Genomic DNA, 18,432 nt, shown 5'->3' on the forward strand with positions numbered 1-18,432 from the left:
AATACTTTTAAATGAATTTATATTTTGGTATTCAAAATAGCATCTAAATTGAAACGCAGTAGCTACAGATGAATTTTGATGTCCCCAAAACAAAGAAAAGATAAATGTGTGAGGTGAGGGATATCCCAGTTACCCTAACCTGATCCTTACACATTATATACATGCACCAAAATATATGTATCCCCAAAATAAGTACAACTATGATGTATCAATTTTTAAAAAACGAAAAAATGCAGTAGCAATGTAAGTTGCATTATGTTTTCTACCCACAGCCTCCTATTACTGCTTAGTGTACAGAGATCCACAGGGGTCTCTGGCAGTCACTCTTCAATCATCCACAGTTCAGAGCTGGGACTCTCTTATGGAAAGACTGAACAGCACCCAATAAATGGAATCCCTGTATGATACTTTCCAGTTCTCCTCATCAGATGTTTTCTGTTTTCTCTCTTTCCCCCGTCCAGCCATTTGCAGAAGTTCTAATGGAATGTAATACTCAAAATGCAGGCCATGAGGAAGAGACAGAGGGAGACCTTGACCATGGCCAACCGCACCTGAACGGTCAAGGTGCCAGGCACTTCTGCACACCGACAATCCGGGCATGCTCTCCCAAACACAAAATCACGTAGCCACGATGGAGTCACAGAATTGGGCTGAGAGGAAGGATCACAGAAATAGGGCTACTCACTTTCCTTGTAGACTCTGTTAATTTCCTGCAGCTCCTGGTTGTTCCTGGAGCAGATGATCTCAATGAGGGAGTCCTCATCAGTTCCCAGCCCCTGCGAACCAGGAAGAAGGAACGTCAGCAGGGAACGGCTTCCCCACCACTAGCCTACTTCTCTGATCTCCATCAAGCAAACTGCAAACGTGGACCGGGTCCCTTAGCATTCTCCTTTCTCTGTTCCCCCTGAAGAATCTGGACTACATTCCTCAGCACAAAGTAATGGTATTTTCTATTCCTTTAAAAAATGCTTCCCCAGAGCACAAGCTGTTATAAAAGTGGCATGTTGGAGTTCAACTATGTTATTAATAAAAAAAAAAAAAAAGAATGAACAGGAAGAGGCAGCGATGGAATGTGCCACAATGTTGAAAGTGGTTGCCTTTTACTGATGGGTTTATAAAAAGTAACTTTTTCTTCTTCCTATTGTTCTTTATTTTTCATTTTCTGTAACAACCACCTACTATTTTAATAGATGAGAATTTTCTTCATTAAACAGTTCTTCTCACTAATTTAAAATGAAGGAATATAGAAAGTGTATGTTGTCATCTGCAGCCAGCATCATTAGAGTAAGTCTTTTTACTAAGGAAAGGTATAGTTAAGATAAAATTTTTAGCTTCGCCTCTTTGAAATGTAAAATTGGGTTAATGTTAAAAATTTCATTCTTGTACTTCCACTTTTGCTTGATTATTATGCACTCTTCAGGCATTTTAGGGAAGCAAAAGGAAATAATGAAGTGCCAAATAAACCTAGATACCAACACTTTATTAAGGAATAAGAATTTGATGGGTGATGTATTCAAATTTAATATATACACTTTTGAGCGTGCCGGATAGCTTGAAAGGACTCAATGAAACATGTATTTCAAAGCTGGCTTCATGATCAAAGTCAAGATTTAATAATCAGGATTCTTTAATACTTGTCTTTCTGAATATGGAAATATCACTTTGAACTAAGTAGAATTACAACTGTTTAAAATGTAAATCAATTATAAGGTGTTAATACAATAAGAAACTTATCCACATGAAAAGTGTGTTAGCTATTAATTAAACTTATTAGATTTTATATGCTCCTGGAAAAGTAGTTTGTGTAATATAAGCTAAGCCTCAGGTTAATGGTTAATTTTGAATTTTATTCTTAATCTAATCTTTGAGCCAATGGCTGTTCTACCACAGTTTTTAATCATGATTTATAGAGGTTTCAACAAAGCCCAGAATTCTTCCCTTGTTAGCAAAAGGTCCACACAGCATTCCATACAAATGTTATAAAATGACTACTGAGCATCTTTGAATATCTTAGGGAGGGGCAGTTTTTCAATCTCGAAGATGATAGAAATATAGTCTAAAAATAACTCATGCATTGGAAGAAATGCTATATCCTGACATTGTAGAAATGCAAGACAGGCAGAATAATGTAAGATTTGTTTCCTTCCATCACTGATATACCAGTGGTAATAGCCGAGCATTCTAATAGTGTTTTTACATCTACATTCAAAGGTGACCTTGGCAATTTCCAACACTTGGCCCAAGCTTTCCACAGATTGTCCACAATTCCTATCACAAGGGCAACTCCTACTGGAACATATGGCAGATACTGCCACTGGTATTGCCAGAAGTCAAAACAGATTTTTTTTAAAAAGCATAGTTCAGTTAATGTCACTTCAAGCTTTATGGATTTCAGAAGGGTACTCAACTGTAATAGCTAATGGAAGAGCTGGCACAAGGTCAAAGATTTAGCAGTTAAAGCACCTTTCACTGGGCCCAATTACATAGATTACAACAGTGCCTGACAGCTCAAACAGGTCTGTTTCAAGTCACTGATACTTAGTAACAGATATAGTAAAACCATACAAATCATGTCTAAATGGATTCTTGACGAAAATAAGATAAATTGATCTAAAGTGTTGATGGTCAGAAGAAACCTAGGAGAAGCCAGACCATCCATGCCTCCAAAGGTCCGAAGACTCAGTTTTCAGGAGTGTTATCTTTACCAAACCGGATCATTAAATGTTGTTGACATTTTATCATTCTTAATTATACCTTCCCTGCAGTACAGCACACATAGGAAACTCAGCGCAAGTCTGCCCAAATAAACTGAGCACAGCTTGAGCTAAGCGAAAGAACTGAAGGAAGAAAGAGACTTAACAAATCTTTCAGCAGCTCTGACCTATCATAAAGTTCAGTCCCTGGAAATGCCCGGTGTGTGAAGCAGCCTCACCCTCGACGTGCTCTCTGGGGAAAGGATGACAACTGAACTGTGTCATTAGCTCTGGTGACAGGCTTACAGCTCAGTCTGTTCACAATTCAGGAACAGTGGCATCACAGAAAACACACTCGGACTTAGAATAAAAAATCAGAAATATGGCTTCCCCCTACTGCGCGGAGGCTTTACCCAGTTTTATCAGCAGAGGGCAGTGTTGGACTATTCAAAGTGCTGCAGGCACCCACTATGGAAAGAATCCACACCCTCTCCTGTAACATGCATTTATGTATATGCCGCTAGTACATGTATTAAAAACTTGGTGTTTTAGGTAGGTACAAAATTCAAAGGGTTTCCAACCTGGAATTTTTACTATCTAATTTAACCTAAAATTTCATGTTCAAAATAACTTTGCAAAAGAAAAACATAAAAGATCAAATGTGCTACAAGACTTTGAACTGAACTCGGGTACCATTCATAATCGGAAATCACCCCTTATGTGCACTATGATATCCTCATTTTGCACAAATTTGAAACAAACCGTGGGACTGACAGGCAGAAGATCAGAGGAAGAAACACCCACGAGAGCATGGGCAGAATTTGCAAGCTTCAGTTAACAAAAGCTATGCGTTTTTCTTTTGCCTTAATATCCCAACGTATCTTTTTTAAGGAGGAAGTGCAATCAAGGAAGTAGTTTTCCCAAATGGTATTCCAATTGCCCAGGTGCCGAGCAGTAGCAGCTGGTAACTGACTTCTCAGCACCATGAAATTTCTTTACAGTCTTAAAACAAGTAATCGAAATATTTTTGGTACAAATCCTGAGACTTACAGCTTCAGTTCATTAAAAAAAAAAAAATGGTTACAAATGAGAATTCAACAAACCTGAAAATCACCTAATTAACATTTAGAATGCGGTAATTCACAAATATTAATAGCAGATTTGACAGAGATGACATCTCACACACGTTTACCTTCATGGAGGCTTTTAGCTCAGAAGCATCGTACTGAGCAGGTGTCTTCAATAGGCCCAAAATCACCGTCTCCAGGTGGCCAGATAAGGCTGACTTCAGCGCTGATGCAAGTTCCTTCGGAAAAACAGGCAATCATACGGAAAACTTGGTTGGTAACAAATACTCGCTTTAAAACTGGTGAGTAAAACAAAAGTAAGAGGGATGCGTTTGTAAAGCAGGTTGTGAGTCTTTGACCACTCTGGAGTCTTGGGTCAAACTCCCTCAACTGCATCCCCTTCGACAGACCTAGATGTTAGAAACATAAAGATTGTGCTTTGCTGTACCAAAATCCCTTAAAATCCAAGCCGATTTGGCCTTCTCCCCAGTCATTAAAAGGAAACTGGAGTAGTATGCAATTCCTCAAAAAGCTGTGTGAGTGTAGGTGCTTGACAATCTGCTTGAAGTGGTAACACCTGGTGCAAGCCAGAGCACCTTCCCGGGTCGAGGCCCCTTCTAAGGGGGTGCACGGCCTCCTAGGAAGCAGTCCTCACGTTCTGCTGCTGTCCTGCGAAAGATGTTTGTGCAGCTGCTCCACATCCTTGAGGAGCCAAAGTCACCAGAAGGAACCAGAGGCCCCAACATAGCTGGAAGTGGGGTCAGGAAGTTCTCCTATGCAAAACACTACATCTAATACTAAGAAAACATCTAGTATTTGTCTACACCCAGTTGGGGCGGTGTTAATGGAGGTGATAGGAAACTAAAGCCCCCTACTAACCTCTTTGAATTCCTGGCTGCACATAATTTCTTAGAGGTTCCACTGTCACCATGAACACAAGATTTTAAGTCAGAGGTCTGAGTCAGCACCTATGTATGTAGACAGATAACCCAATTCCATGTGGCTTTTGAGATATTTCCTTGGGATTAAACTTCCTATAAATCATGGGTGATGGCTGAACTCTCCTGTTTTAAAATTTTTCTTCTTTCTTTTCACTTTTTCCCTTCTCTTCTCTCCCTTCTTTATTTCTCTCCTGCCTTGTGATAACACCCATGGCATCTCCAATGTCAGCCCCTAGAGGTGCTTGCAGGCTGTAAGAGGGGATTTGCAGCCTGCTACAGAAACAATCATCTCGAATCATTCAGATGTCAAGATTGTTAGAACTGACATGGATCTTAGAAATCGTCTGGCCCAAGCCTTTCCCCACCTATTTTCTCCTGCTTCCCGATGTCCTAGGAACACACAGCCCTTCGGAGAGGATTTTAAAAGCAATACCTCCCAATTACAACACCAATTTTCCAGTTTGGAACTTTGAGGTTAGGTCACTCCAAACTTAGCCTGCCCCTGACACTCCCCTCTACCCATTCTCTGTTTACACCTCAAATAGCATTCGGGCACCTACTGAATTCCTCCACTTCTATTCTAAACTCCTTATGGGCGTTCAACTTCCTGTTTCGTACAATGTCCAGCACAGAGCTTTGCACTTAACAAAAGCACCAGCAAGGTTTGATAAATAAAACATAACTATTCCCTCCACGGAGAAACCTGGCATCTGGCATGTGCTGGAACATGAAAGAAACACAAAATCCGACGTCTCTCCCAGCTTCCCCCCTCTTCTGCCAGCTGTGCCGGGCTCTTCGTGCTCATCACCCAGGCAGCCTCTATCCGCGTCCTAAAGCACTCTGCGACACAGGCCTTTCTCCTTTCCTGATTTGAAACCAGAAGCTTCTGCTTCTAGGATTTCCTTCCAGAACAATCTCAAATGGTTTATGTGTCTTTTTGCAAAAGATGACGATTCTCCTCGGCCCAAGGATGAGAGTCAAGAATGAGCAGGACGGGGAGCTGTGCCCAGCACACAGCAAAGCCTGTGAGGCCACTGAACCTCATGGTGATTCTGGTAATGCCGCCCCTCCAAAAGGGTACGTGAGAGCTTTGTTCTCCATCGGTCCAATTTGAAACCAAGATCCAGGCTCCTCTGTTTCTGTGTGTACTTGTGTATACACACCCAAGTGTATTCCAAGACCACATTCTGTGCGTGACAGCTGAAGGATCAATTTCTTGCCTACCATTCAAAGAGCTGGGCCTTCTACTCCAATGAGAACTTGGCTCTCCCAGCACACAAATCCTTTTGGGAAGCTGGAGAAATAAAACACTTCCCTCTATGCCTCACTACGGAAGATTAATATAAATCTACTAGAAAAAGAATTTTAATGCACATGAGATGAAAGAAGCCAAATGCTTTCCTATTTATGTCCTTTTCAACTGTTTTGGAGGGCAGGGGAGAGCACCGTAGCAAGGCTTGACCTGCAACGCCCAGGACCTGCTGGTGACGTCAACCCCAAGGGCAGAGCCGTCTCTTCCAGAAAGCTTCCAGCTCACTTCTGCGGTAGCCATGAGTGAAAAGCCATAAGTCAAACGGGAGCTGCAGGAAGCCACACTTACTGCACCATCCAAGAATAAATCAAAAGCTTTTAATAGCAGGGAGTTAAAAATAAAGCAGCACATCCTTAAAAATAAAATTTCCTAACACTGCGACAAAATAAAGGATGAACAAGTGCCGGTTGTTTCTTAACCACTAGCGGACAAGCAAAGGAAAAAGCACACAAAGTGCTTTTTAAATAGCGGGAGCGTGGCGTGTTGAAGATAGCCTTGCAGACCAAATGCACTACCAACTAAGTCCATTTGTTGCAAAACTCTTAAGAATTGCAGTATATATTTTAAGAATGAGAGGAGCCTGTTAGGATCAATCCTCAGTGGAGGCTAATGCCCTAAGACTAAATTAGAAACATCTTATCAAGAGCCAGCAGAAGTCATAAAGATGAAATGAGTTGTTACGTGTAAAGAATTGAGCACGGTGCCCGGCACAAAGTAAGCACTCAATTAGTGGCACCTACTGTTATTGCCGTTATTCCCTATTCCTTTCTAACTTTCTGTTCCCAGAACTGCTCTCGCCATGTGGTCTGGGCTGGAAGAGGGTGTTGTCTGTACAAATGAGCTCCCAGGCACCTTGGAAGCTTGGGTACCCAAGGGTTCCAGAAGGCTTTTGCTGGTGAGAACCATAACTCATGAAAAGAAAAAGCAATGTCTGAATAAATGCAATTCAACAAGGAATGTCCTTCATCCTTAAAAATGCCTGTACCTTTTTGGTCCTTCTCTGGTAGGCGAAGGCAATGTCCTGTCTCTGTGCATTGCTGCGGTTGGTCAAAATGTTGACGATGGTGACCTCATCCACACCTACGGAAATACAAGTTGTGAACGGTTACTCAACCATATGGTCTAGTACTTCGGGCCTCACATAGAAGGTTTTAAGCAGTTTTTCAAAATAAGATTTATATACTCTTTTCCAAACTGAAATACCAAGACACCAGGATTTGTTCTCTTTTGTCAGCACCCTCTATCCAACGTCGACACCCTCCTTTCCTTCCCCGCCCCTCCCCCCAGAGCCTCAAACCTCAAGCTTTATTAAATGGACCTTTTAAATATTTGTATTTTAAAAACCTATTTTATTCATAAATTGGTTTCTGGAATCAACAGTAGGAGGTGCATTTGTGGGGCTTTGGCAGTCAGATGGAACAACAAAGATTTAGGAGGATTTTAAATGAAGGTCCCCAAATTGCCATTTAACTGAGGATTTAACAGACAGTAACTGCAAACTGAATTAATAGAGACAATTATTTATATTTATTGCAGGATTACAGCTATGTAAGCAGCTAGGTATAATTTCTATAATTATAGAAACTCATGACAAATGAGTCAGATTTAATATAGCAGTTGTATTTTAATAGCATAATTGATTAATACAATCATATGTATTGAAGACTAAATCATTTTGTAAGGAAAATAAACGTTCCACTGCTTTTAATCTTCAATAGGCAATTTTAATAATCAATTTTATAACTTTATTAAAAAGAGTAAGTGTTTTAATCTAAATTAAATCTAAATTGGGAGTTTTGAAGTGCCACGAAAATATTTTAGTACCTATTTTAATTGGAACATGTGTATTTACAAAGATAAGCAATGCCTTCTGGTATCTGAAAGTTTCCAATTTTATATCAGAAATACTCTTCACATGCCATTTAAAACTTAAGAAAGCACAATTTTAAGAATTCACAATATGAAAGGTCTCTCTCCTGACTGATTATGAACTTTGTTTAATGAAAAGAAGAGTCTTTGCCATAACTGGATAGGTAATTCTTGGGGGACAGAGTAGAGCTGCTAAGCACACAAGGTCACCTGGAAACCACAAATGGCTTGGCCTACATCAGTGAGTCCAGAAGAAACAGAAAGGTCAGAGGCAAAGGCAAAGAGAAGACAAACACAGGAGGTATCCTGAACTCTCAAGTGTGCCAGACAGATCGAAAAGCGTAAAGTTACAATCTGGGGTTATAAAAATAAATAATATTTTTAAAAATTTATATACTCATTTCAAAGTGAGTTCATACCAATATGTTGCTTATCTTAGCTGCAGCATCTATAACTTTAGCTCTGATTTTTAGAGTAGTCAAAGTAAACTTGGAGACCCTATAGCTGTATGAGATTCAGCTTCAGAGATGCTTATTTCAGTATTGTATATAATACTGAAAAATACAAGGAAGAAGAAAAACCTATGTCCGGTAAGAGACTTATTAAATGTTGTTTTGTCCATACAATGGGATACTATGCAGTCATTTAAAATGATGGCATAGAAGTATTAATTGATATGGAAAAATATTCACAACATATGTACCATTAAGTAAAAAAATACAGGTTGCCAAGTGGTATGCCCAGTATACCCTGACTTTTTTAAAATGCATATATGCATGATATATGTACCTGTAAGAAAATATCAGAAGCCTTTATATCAAAATTTTAATAGTGATCATCTGAGTGGTGGAGTTGTGGGTAACTTAAAATTTTCTTTCTTTTGATTATCTATGCTCTCAAAGTTCACCAAAATGACCATAAAAGTGGTTTTTTAAATACACAGTGATTGGCATGCAGTCATTGATCTAGAATCAACTAGTGACTGCATTTCACCCAGCATGGTTCTAAACACTTTAGTTAGAAGGAAACACAGCATGCATGACAATTAGAAATTTACATCTATGTAATTCTCTTCAGTTTCCAAACACTCTAACACAAACTATCTTATTTAATCCTTACAACAATCAAGTGGGGATCCAACAATCAAGTGGGGATAGCTACTTCTCGTTCTGTTTTATAACTGGTGAGTCTGCAGCTCAGAGATTGCGCCCCGCTCTGCATGTGTGGCCTGTGCAAACACTTGTCCCCCCGGGGTCTCAGTTTCCACATCTGCGCAAGGAAGGGGCTTGGACAATGACCTCCAGTTCTGCTTCCACAAGCACTAACAGATACCATTGAGCTTTAACTTATGTTTAGTTTCAGCTGGGTAGGGGCAGGATAGATTTATTCGCAGACTCTGCAGTGGACGAGTGTCCGGGCTCATCGGCATGCACACCTCCCCACACACGTGTCCACTCGCTTGTGTGCTCTCTTGCTCTGTGGCTCAGGCTCTGTCTTTATATTAGGAAAACCACTTGTTTATTAATGTGTTTTTGCCTTATACTTAACTTTATTACCCCCATCTGAAAATGCTGAAGAACCACACAAGATTCAATCCTACCCTATAACTTCAATTCTAATACTTCCCGAAATCAACTTAGGTGCCAGCTGACCTGAATGCATACCAAGAACACTGACCCATGAAACATAGTTCTCTCTTGGAAACTCATGCAAAGTCCGTGTTTGTGTCAGAATGTGGTCCTTGGCCCACTTGCATTAAAATCACATGAAGCAATTATTAAAAGCACAGTCCCATGGGCCTCGCCTGAGATCTACTGAGGACTCTCTAGGACTTGGGATCCAGGAAGCAGCAGCATTTCAACAAGCTCCTTGGTAATTCCTTATCTGAGAATCATCAACAGAGATGGACAACCATGGGTGGGAAATGGAAAGGTCTTTAGCAATCTGCCTATGTACAATACAAGACTTTTATGTCACTTCTACCAACTCCTTCTTTGAGGTACAGGGTTGACTACAATTTTAGGGAAAGAAATGCTTACCTTTGTTCAAACAACCCAGGTAAGAAATAACATCTAAAAAGGGTTCATTCCACAAACTGTAGTGCAGTCCTATGCTCTTAGTCAATGAAAAAGCTTTTTGCCTTTCTTTCTACAGCAGCTAAGTGTCCGGTAGCAGAGCTGGAATTCAGTCTAATTACTGGACATCCTTGTAAAAAGTCTGGGTGGTTAACCTGAATCTCACCTAGGAGGCGGCAACAACTATGTGTCTGAAGAAACCTAAATGCATTTTACCTAAATTATTTACCGAGTAAATAGCCTCCTGAGATGCAGCATCTAACGTGCTGGGTCTTTACAAATGAATGATCTTATGCATTACACAAATGCTAACACCAGTAACTACAAAGAAAGAAATGGAGGCTATTTCTGCAAATGGACGACTCCTCTCCCACCACCCAGACCTAAAAACCTCACCTGCATCAGCTATTTCTCCCACACCATTGTCTGCATGTTTCAACTGAATTGGAAAGAGGAAAAAAATCATGGAGCCCAGGATCAATGGCCCAGTCAAAGCCACTGAAGGCATGTCCTCTGCTTTAACACCAAATACATAAATCTGCCAGTGGGATAGAACCAGGTTATCTTTAGAACACTGCTGCTTCCTCTTGACCTGCTATCATAATTGGTGAGGCAGTTTATTCCTGTGGAAAACAGCTCAGTACAGGTTGAGGCTGCGAGGGTCATCCGGTTGCTCACCACTTCTGCCCAGGATGCAGCTGAAGGATGAGGACGGAACACTCGGCTACCTACGTCAGCACAATCACCACCGACAACTCACAGCCAGTGCCAGGACTCTAGGAAAGCTCTCAATTCCCCCGGAGATGGAGTCCTGCCTCTCTGGGTTTGTACTTTCTGACCTCTCACGTTCCAGTGCTTAAGGAAGTGTTTGTGGAAGGGCCCAGGGTCTAAAAGAAACTGTGTGGGGTGTTTGGGGGGGCCGGGGGGGGAAACATAAAGAAGAAACAGCAAACCTGAATAATGCTTCTTTTTCCATCCCATTTCTCTTGCATCGGATATGGGCGGTCACCAAGTAATCTAAGCAAGTAAGCAAAGCTCACACCGGGAAGAGTGGTGTGGGTGGGGCAGACCCCACCGAACATGGGTGAGAACATGATAAATTCTGCGATCCAGGCAGATTTTTTAAAAATTTCTTTCCAAAACTAATAGGAGTTACAGTTTTCTAAGACTGGCGAGGAACTGAGACACAAATCTATTGTCTCCTGATAGGAGATATAGCACTAGGAAGTTTTTAAGCATTTACTCCTTGAATGAAAATAGTCAGCTAATCTAATCGACTAACTACAACAATATTTTCAACATTCGGGGTGGGGGCAACCAAGAGGTCAGTTGCCACCCTACATGCTTAGCTAAGGGGCTGCCACCGGGAGGCGCTGCCAGGTTCCAGCAGAAAGCTGGGGTGTCCTGGGTCCCTTAAACTGTCCACTGTATTTTTCAAGCCTAAAAAACACTTACAGTTTAAAATGATAGCTGAATCCAGAACCACAAAATCAGCTTCCTGGAGTTTCCTCCTCCTCTCTCAGGTGGAAACCCCAAGCCGGCTCCAGAGTCTGGCATTATATGGAAAATGTGTGTCTTTATTGTCCATGGCAGGGCACCAACAGCCCTTCTGGACAGGATGCTGACTCACATCTGCCGAGACACAGTGGCTGCACAGAGCAAATGGATTTCATTTGCGTCTGATGAAGGCCTCAGGAGGCCCTCGGGGCAGGGGCTCACTTGGAAATGAAGGAAAACTGCACAGAACCTCTCCTTACCTAGATCATGAGAAAACCATGACTCAAATTATCAGGCATACCAGTACGAAAGATCAAAAGAAATCATCTTAACAACAAGAAGGTCAGAGGCATGCCACAACAGAGGACAGGGCCACAGAGATATTTTATTTACTATAGTAGCAACCTTTTCCTGAGCACCTACTACATGCCAGGAATTTTATTACATGCTTTTCATACACATTCAATCATGTAATGCTCAGCACACCCATGTGAGGAGGGTGTCACTGTCATCCCTGTTGTATCAATGAGGAAATCAATGCTCTTAAAAGGCAGGGACTCACTCGAGGTTGCAGAAGCAAGTCACTTGCAGGGCTGAGATTCAAAGTAGGATTAAAGACCCTGGATCACTGTGCTGGGCAACCCTGTCTCCTGTGATAGCAAATTATCCAAAACTTGAAAATAAGGCAGCACAGCCTCCCACTATGAGCTAGAGCATTGTCCAACAGGCTCTCCAAGGACCTGTACTCCAGGGGGTGCTCTTACTTGACTTGCTACTTACTACGGACTTGGGCATAGAGTCTGTGGGGTACATGTTAACTTGCACATTTTGGTCCAGTAGAAAGGATAACCCCAAAGGTTACGGCTTCCCTGTCCTAGAGGACATTAATGGTCTTGTATCCAGCCCAGCAATCCTACTCTTTTCTCAATGCTTATCAACACCAGTCTCTCAAATTCCCTTTGAATCAGCCTTACCTCAATGAGTTAAATAGATGTTTGACCCATGTTCCTCCTATATTTATGAGTCATGTTTGTACCTTGTTGAAATTATACTTTGATACTTCTCCATACCACACTCCTCCGTCTAGCACCAGGAAGGGATCTGGGATAGTCATGTGTCCACCTGTGTACAGAGCTAGGCTGACTGTTTAGTACACACAAAGGCACTTGCGTTCAGTAACCTGTAGGTAACGATTTGCTACCCGGTAACAATGGATGGCCCCCAAAAGATAACCCAACAGAGGTGTTTTCAACAGAAAGAGCCAAAGACCCTCTCCTGGAGACAGCCAGGGAGGCGGTCCTTTCAACAAGCCAATTAGGCCAACCAGTCAGCCAGTTACTGGAAGTGGTTTTAGGGCTAGAGAAGCTCCTTGCCCACCCCACCACACACACACATCATTGCCCAGAAGCTTCTCACACACCCCCCACATCAGCCACGGTGCTGCTGCCCCACAATCCCTGCTCTCAAAGTCGTCCCCGGATCACTCAGCACAAGTGAGCACTGTGTCTCCAGAGCATCTCTCCTCGAGACAGAACACCCAGGGGGGCGGCAGATGCAAAGGGAGGGCTCTGGAGGAGCAGCAGGAACAGACACAGTGCTCTAGAAACTTGGGGGGACTCAGGCCTGTAAGATCCGGGGACACATTAGTTCCCTCCCTAGGCCTGGGTTTCTCACCCCATGAAACCGTGATCATGATCATACTTAGTTTACAGGGATGCAGAAAAGACTGCAAGCCGGTCTACTGCCTTCTCCGCTAAGCTTCTCTGTCGCAAGCCTGGTCCCTGCCTGATTCGATTTTTGGTCTGTGAAAATGTGGGGCACAGAGAAGATCAGGATACATTTCTGCCATTGGCACGCATTGGATTAGCAGTCCAGTTATATGATAAACTCTGGCAGCTGCCTGAGAGACAGGAGAGAAAATAAACACTGCTCGGGGTGGGAGGAGACGGGGTTATGGCAGGGGGAAGTTCGGTGCCTCTCCCACGTCTGGCACAGCTGGGGGACACGGTCCCAACTTGAGGAAAGCCCCCAGTTTAGCTAAGTGCCTGAGAAGTTTTAGTCCAGTAATCAAATTCCTTCTAATCCCATTATGCCCTGATCTCACCTTAGCTGAATTCCTTAGAAAGGATTTAAGGTATCATCTATTCGTTAATCCCACTGGATACTTTAATAATCTAGAACCCTGTCTGCATTCCACATATAATTATATTTCTGAAACACTCTACAGGACCAGCAGGAAAACAAAGTCTGCCATCATGCAAGATTGAAATCAAACAAAACTGTCAATGAAGGAACAGGCATTAAATGCACGCACTGTTTTGTGCCCTGTTACCCTGACAGCCTCATGAAACAGAAAATAAAAACTCTAAACAGATGCAAGAGAAAGAAACATACCCACCCTTAACTCAATTGACAGTGGAGAAGCTGCTTGGCGTTGCTAACACCAGATGCGAATCTGGTTGCTGCCACCGTCTCAGGTATTTGGATTTACTCGGGGAAAAGAGGTTACAGATTTTACAAAAAAGAAAAAGCTGAGGAGAGGCAGGCGAGAAAGGCTGATGCCTACAGTCAGAAAAGCGCCAGGGCCTCCTTTTCCAGTGTGTTACAGCTGCTGGGTCCCGCTGGGCACCTCCGCAGCCACACAGGCAAACGCCAGCACAAAGACAATCTGTGCTCGCACGGACAAGGTGGCTGTGACTCAGCACTGGCCTCTCGGCTCCCAGCACTGCGGTAAGATGAGAACTCAGTCTAAAGCAAACTTGAACCCAGAGAAAGGCCCCAGCAACTGAGAAAGGTCTATTCCTTCCTGCTCCCTCCAGGAGGGTGAGAAGGCCCCTGGGCCACGTGAGCCACCAAGGCCTCCCTCACTGATGTGCTCTCGCTCAGACCGCGGGGCCCCTCACTCGCCACCGCTCTGCCATGGGAGGGAGGCTGCTTTCCCCAGCCGGTCTGCCTCCTGACACCCGCAAGAGAATACATTCCTAATTGCTGTGCTCAGCTGAATGCATATACCTCCAGGGGTGCAGGTGAAACCAAAAATACACATCCTGGCTTGCTTTCCAGTGGCATGGGACGTTAGTCTGTTGGCCATGCTGGAAATCTTAAGCAGTTCTATTTTAAAAGTATAAGAAAAAACTAAGTGCAAAGCTTGCTGCAGTTATGCTTCTATACTTGTACTCATGAGAAGGGCGGGGGGAGGGATCACTCGCTTTGCATCCCTTCCGGAAAACACAAATACTGCTAAAATCAAAACGGGCAATAATAACAGGGCAACTCATTACCCTCCCCTTCCAGATAGAGACCAAAGCTGTGCCCGTTTATTGGCACTTACACTAACTCTGGGGTTGTGCTGCTGCTAATTACAATCTATTTTATGTAGTCTAGATTCATCCTTTTCTAATTTAGCTGACTTTCCTTTCTAGTTATTTGGACCCATATGGTAAACCATTCACAGCTGTGTTGTACACTGCACGGTATATATTTAACCCAAGGCCAATCTAGACCAAGAGACTCCTACAGATTGTCTCAGAAGCCTCTTGTTAATTAAGCAATATTACTACTTTTGCATGCCTTCACTCAGTTTCTAACTAGACATAAATTAAGGTAAGTAATTGCATAGTCTACCTCAAGCCGAAGCACACACAAGACCACCATGCGTTTGGTTTAGGTAAGATACTCTGGAAATACTGAGATCCCTTCAAACTAGAAACAAAGCAGACTTAGGACAGTGAGCTAAATTCCTTTAGTGACAATAGGTGGAAGCTCACCTGGGGGCTGTGATCCCTTCTGGAAACTGTCCAGTCTCTGGAGCTGTCCATTGCTGCCTCCTGTGTCCCCACCGATCTGTGCTCACCTGTGTGCTCTGGTGTCTGTGTGCCTTTTGACTACTATTTGGGTTAAATTTTTACCTCCTCACCCAGTCCCATGGAATTGGGCATTGAAAAGGTTAATGAAATTAAGTCCTTGTGTTTAAGGAGCTCACACTCCCCCAGGAGAGACAAACCCGTGGGTAAATAATTCTAACAGTGTGACGAGACCTGTAAATGAGTATATAAAGTACAATGAGCACACAGACCAGGGAATAGCTGGTCCTGCCTCCTTCCCAGAGAAAGCCTGGAGGAGACGCTGGGAGGCGAGTGGGCACGTGTGGGTGTTAGAAGTGGGGACAGGGAGGCTGGGTGCTCCTGGAAGAACTAAGGCAGAGGCACATTCCACTGGGGGCCCCGATGAACCAGAGATGAAGCTGCAAAGACACTCTGACAGCTGAGGCAGGGGGGCCCCTTAGAAGACAGGTGTCATAGCAGCCCCCAGGAGAGCGGCGATGAGGGTTGGGGGAGGCTGGATGAGAGCTGCTTCCCATGCCATTGGAAAGCAAGCCAGGATGTGTATTTTTGGTTTCACCTGCACCCCTGGAGGTATATGCATTCAGCTGAGCACAGCAATTAGGAATGCATTCTCTTAAGGGAGCCAGGACAGCCCACTGGCTGGGGAAAGCAGCCTCTCTCCTATGGCAGAGGGGTGGCGAGTGAGGGGCCCCACAGTCTGCATGAGAGCATGTGAGAGGCCTTGGTGACTCACGTGGCCGTGACCAGTCCAGGCAGCGCCAGCTGTGGACCTCTGACCAGCTCTGCCCTCCTAACAATCCTCCGGCTCCAGCCTGCTCCTGTACACAATCCTTGGTTTAACAGCAACTAAGACCCTCCAAAGTGGCCTGCTCCCCACTCTCCTTCCTAAGAGTTCATAGGCCACAGGGAAATCGACAGAACCTCAGGTGGAGCCGGTGATGTCCCACCGTCCATACACACTTGTGCTGTACACACACACACACACACACACACACACACACACACACACACACGGGCTGCCCTCATCTAGGGGAGAAGGACGCCCAGATAGTTATCTTTTCTAGTTATCTTTTCTTGGTCCTTTGGCTTTTGTTTGTGTCAACATTTGAAGTTTCCTTTGATGTCAAGGAAACACCAACTACTTAGCATCGTGTCCTCCTGATAAAAGGTTTGAGGTAGGAGGGGGGCCAAGGTGTGGCACAAGCTTCCTAATGACAGGTAAGGCAGAAGGAGTTCTAAAAGGGAAGGTATGATCTTAATTAGCCCATTTTCTAAGTGGTGTTCGTTATCTAAAAATATCAAGGGGAAGCGAAAAGGAGCAAAAGGGTTGTTACCTTTCCCAACTAATGATTTCATTTTTGTTTTTAATTAAGTTTACTGCCTTCCATTATGAAGTTAATACATGTCATCGTAGAAAATTTGGAAAATACAGAAATAGACAATATACTAAAAAGCACAAGAAAGGAAAAGAATCAATAACCCATACTTTCATATACGGGCAGACCTCAGAGATACTTTGGGTTTGGTTCCAGACCATCTCAACAAAGTAAATAACATATTAAATCGAGGTGTATACGTTTTGTGGTTTCCCAGTGCATGTAAGAGTGATGTTTACTTTATACTGTAGTCTACTAAGTGTGCAATAGCATTGTGTCTAACAAAATCACATACCTTAATTTAAAAAATACTTTATTGCTAAAAAATGCTGACACAGAGACACAAAGTAAGCACATGCTGTTGGAAAAATGGCACCAACAGATTTGTTTGACACAGAGTTGCTATAAACCTTCAATTTGTAAAAATACACAGTATCTGCAAAGTGCAATAAAGCAAAATGCAATACAATGAGGTATGCCTGTATTAGTTCCTAATTCTTTTATTTTTTCATTTTTGATTTGAATAAATCGTTATGGTTGTGATCTCACAATACACACTATTTTATATCCATTTCTCAATGCAACTGACAAATTTAAGGTGACTGGATGTTAAAATGAGTGTTACGGAATTAACCGTGGTGATGGTTGACAACTCTGTAAATACACTAAAAATACTGAATTGTACACTTTATATAGGCGAATTGTATGACATATGGATTAATATCTCAATAAAGGTATCAAAAATGGCTCACAAACTTTATTTTTCATGTTTATGTAACATTCTCCAGACATTCTGTGTGATGCAGGAAATTACACATCACCTATGTACTGTAGTCTTACTTAATCATTTACTTAATCACTGCTCAACTAAAAGGTATATCTGGGTTTTTTACTATCATAACCAATGCTAACATTAACATCGTTGGTACACTGAGCTGTTATGAATATCATATTCTTTCATCCCAATAGTTTCTTACAAGGATTTAAGGTTTTAAAAATGCTGACAATCTAGAAATTATTTTAAAGGATCAATGGTTTTAACTTAAGAAAACTTATTCTCTAACATCATCAGGCACCAAAAACAAATCAGTAAATAAAAAGTGGTCCGAAGTGAAACTTACTGAACAGTAATTCTGGGGGGAAGTAGTATGAGATAGGGGAGCTAAAGCTGGACCACAAATGTGAAACATATCAGATATCAATAAGATCACAGCCAATGTTTTCCATGCCTGAAAATAATTCAAGGCAAAGGAAGAAAATCTGACCCTAACAGGTGGTGGCTACATGATAGTGCTTAAGGACACAGGCCTGGAGGAGGACAGAGCTGTGTTCAAATCCCCGTTTGAATGAAAGCCAAGAGACCTCAAGCATGCTAATCCCGAACTGTGTCGCCCAAAAACTGGGGCGGAGAGAACACTACATCAGAGATCGCTTGGTGCAGTATGTGCCCATAATGAGCACTCAATAAACAGTCACGATGATGATGATGACGATGATATCACCTGCTTTTGATCCAAACTGGAATGCAGAAATCCAAGTCTCCGCCCTCCAGAAGTTTCTGCTTAAAAAACGACAGTATTTTTCTACTCACTCAGAAAGGGCCTGAAGGTATTTTCATTACCATGAGAGTTTCAGCTGTGACCAGAGCTCATTTGCGCAATCTTTACATTCCAGTGGGCTAAATGCTTTCTCATGCAGGGATAAAAAGCAGCCTTTGTCCTAAGCTTGTGAAAGGCATCATCTTTGTCAGATGAGTT

General features: G+C 42.6%; 1 protein-coding gene across 1 annotated transcript in view; it reads right to left on the reverse strand.

The window, feature by feature from the left end:
• ANXA2 (annexin A2) overlaps positions 1 to 18,432 on the reverse strand; it is a 43,856-nt gene that overhangs the window by 8,248 nt on the left and 17,176 nt on the right. The window contains exons 4-6 of the mRNA XM_045530522.1: positions 6,999 to 7,093; positions 3,886 to 3,999; positions 686 to 776 (exon numbers count right to left, since the gene is read on the reverse strand). Coding sequence (XP_045386478.1) covers positions 686 to 776; positions 3,886 to 3,999; positions 6,999 to 7,093 — 300 coding nt within the window. The remainder of the gene's footprint in view (positions 1 to 685; positions 777 to 3,885; positions 4,000 to 6,998; positions 7,094 to 18,432) is intronic.

The sequence above is a fragment of the Lemur catta genome, chromosome 1, assembly GCF_020740605.2.
Source record: "Lemur catta isolate mLemCat1 chromosome 1, mLemCat1.pri, whole genome shotgun sequence".
Classification (NCBI taxonomy): Eukaryota; Metazoa; Chordata; class Mammalia; order Primates; family Lemuridae; genus Lemur; species Lemur catta.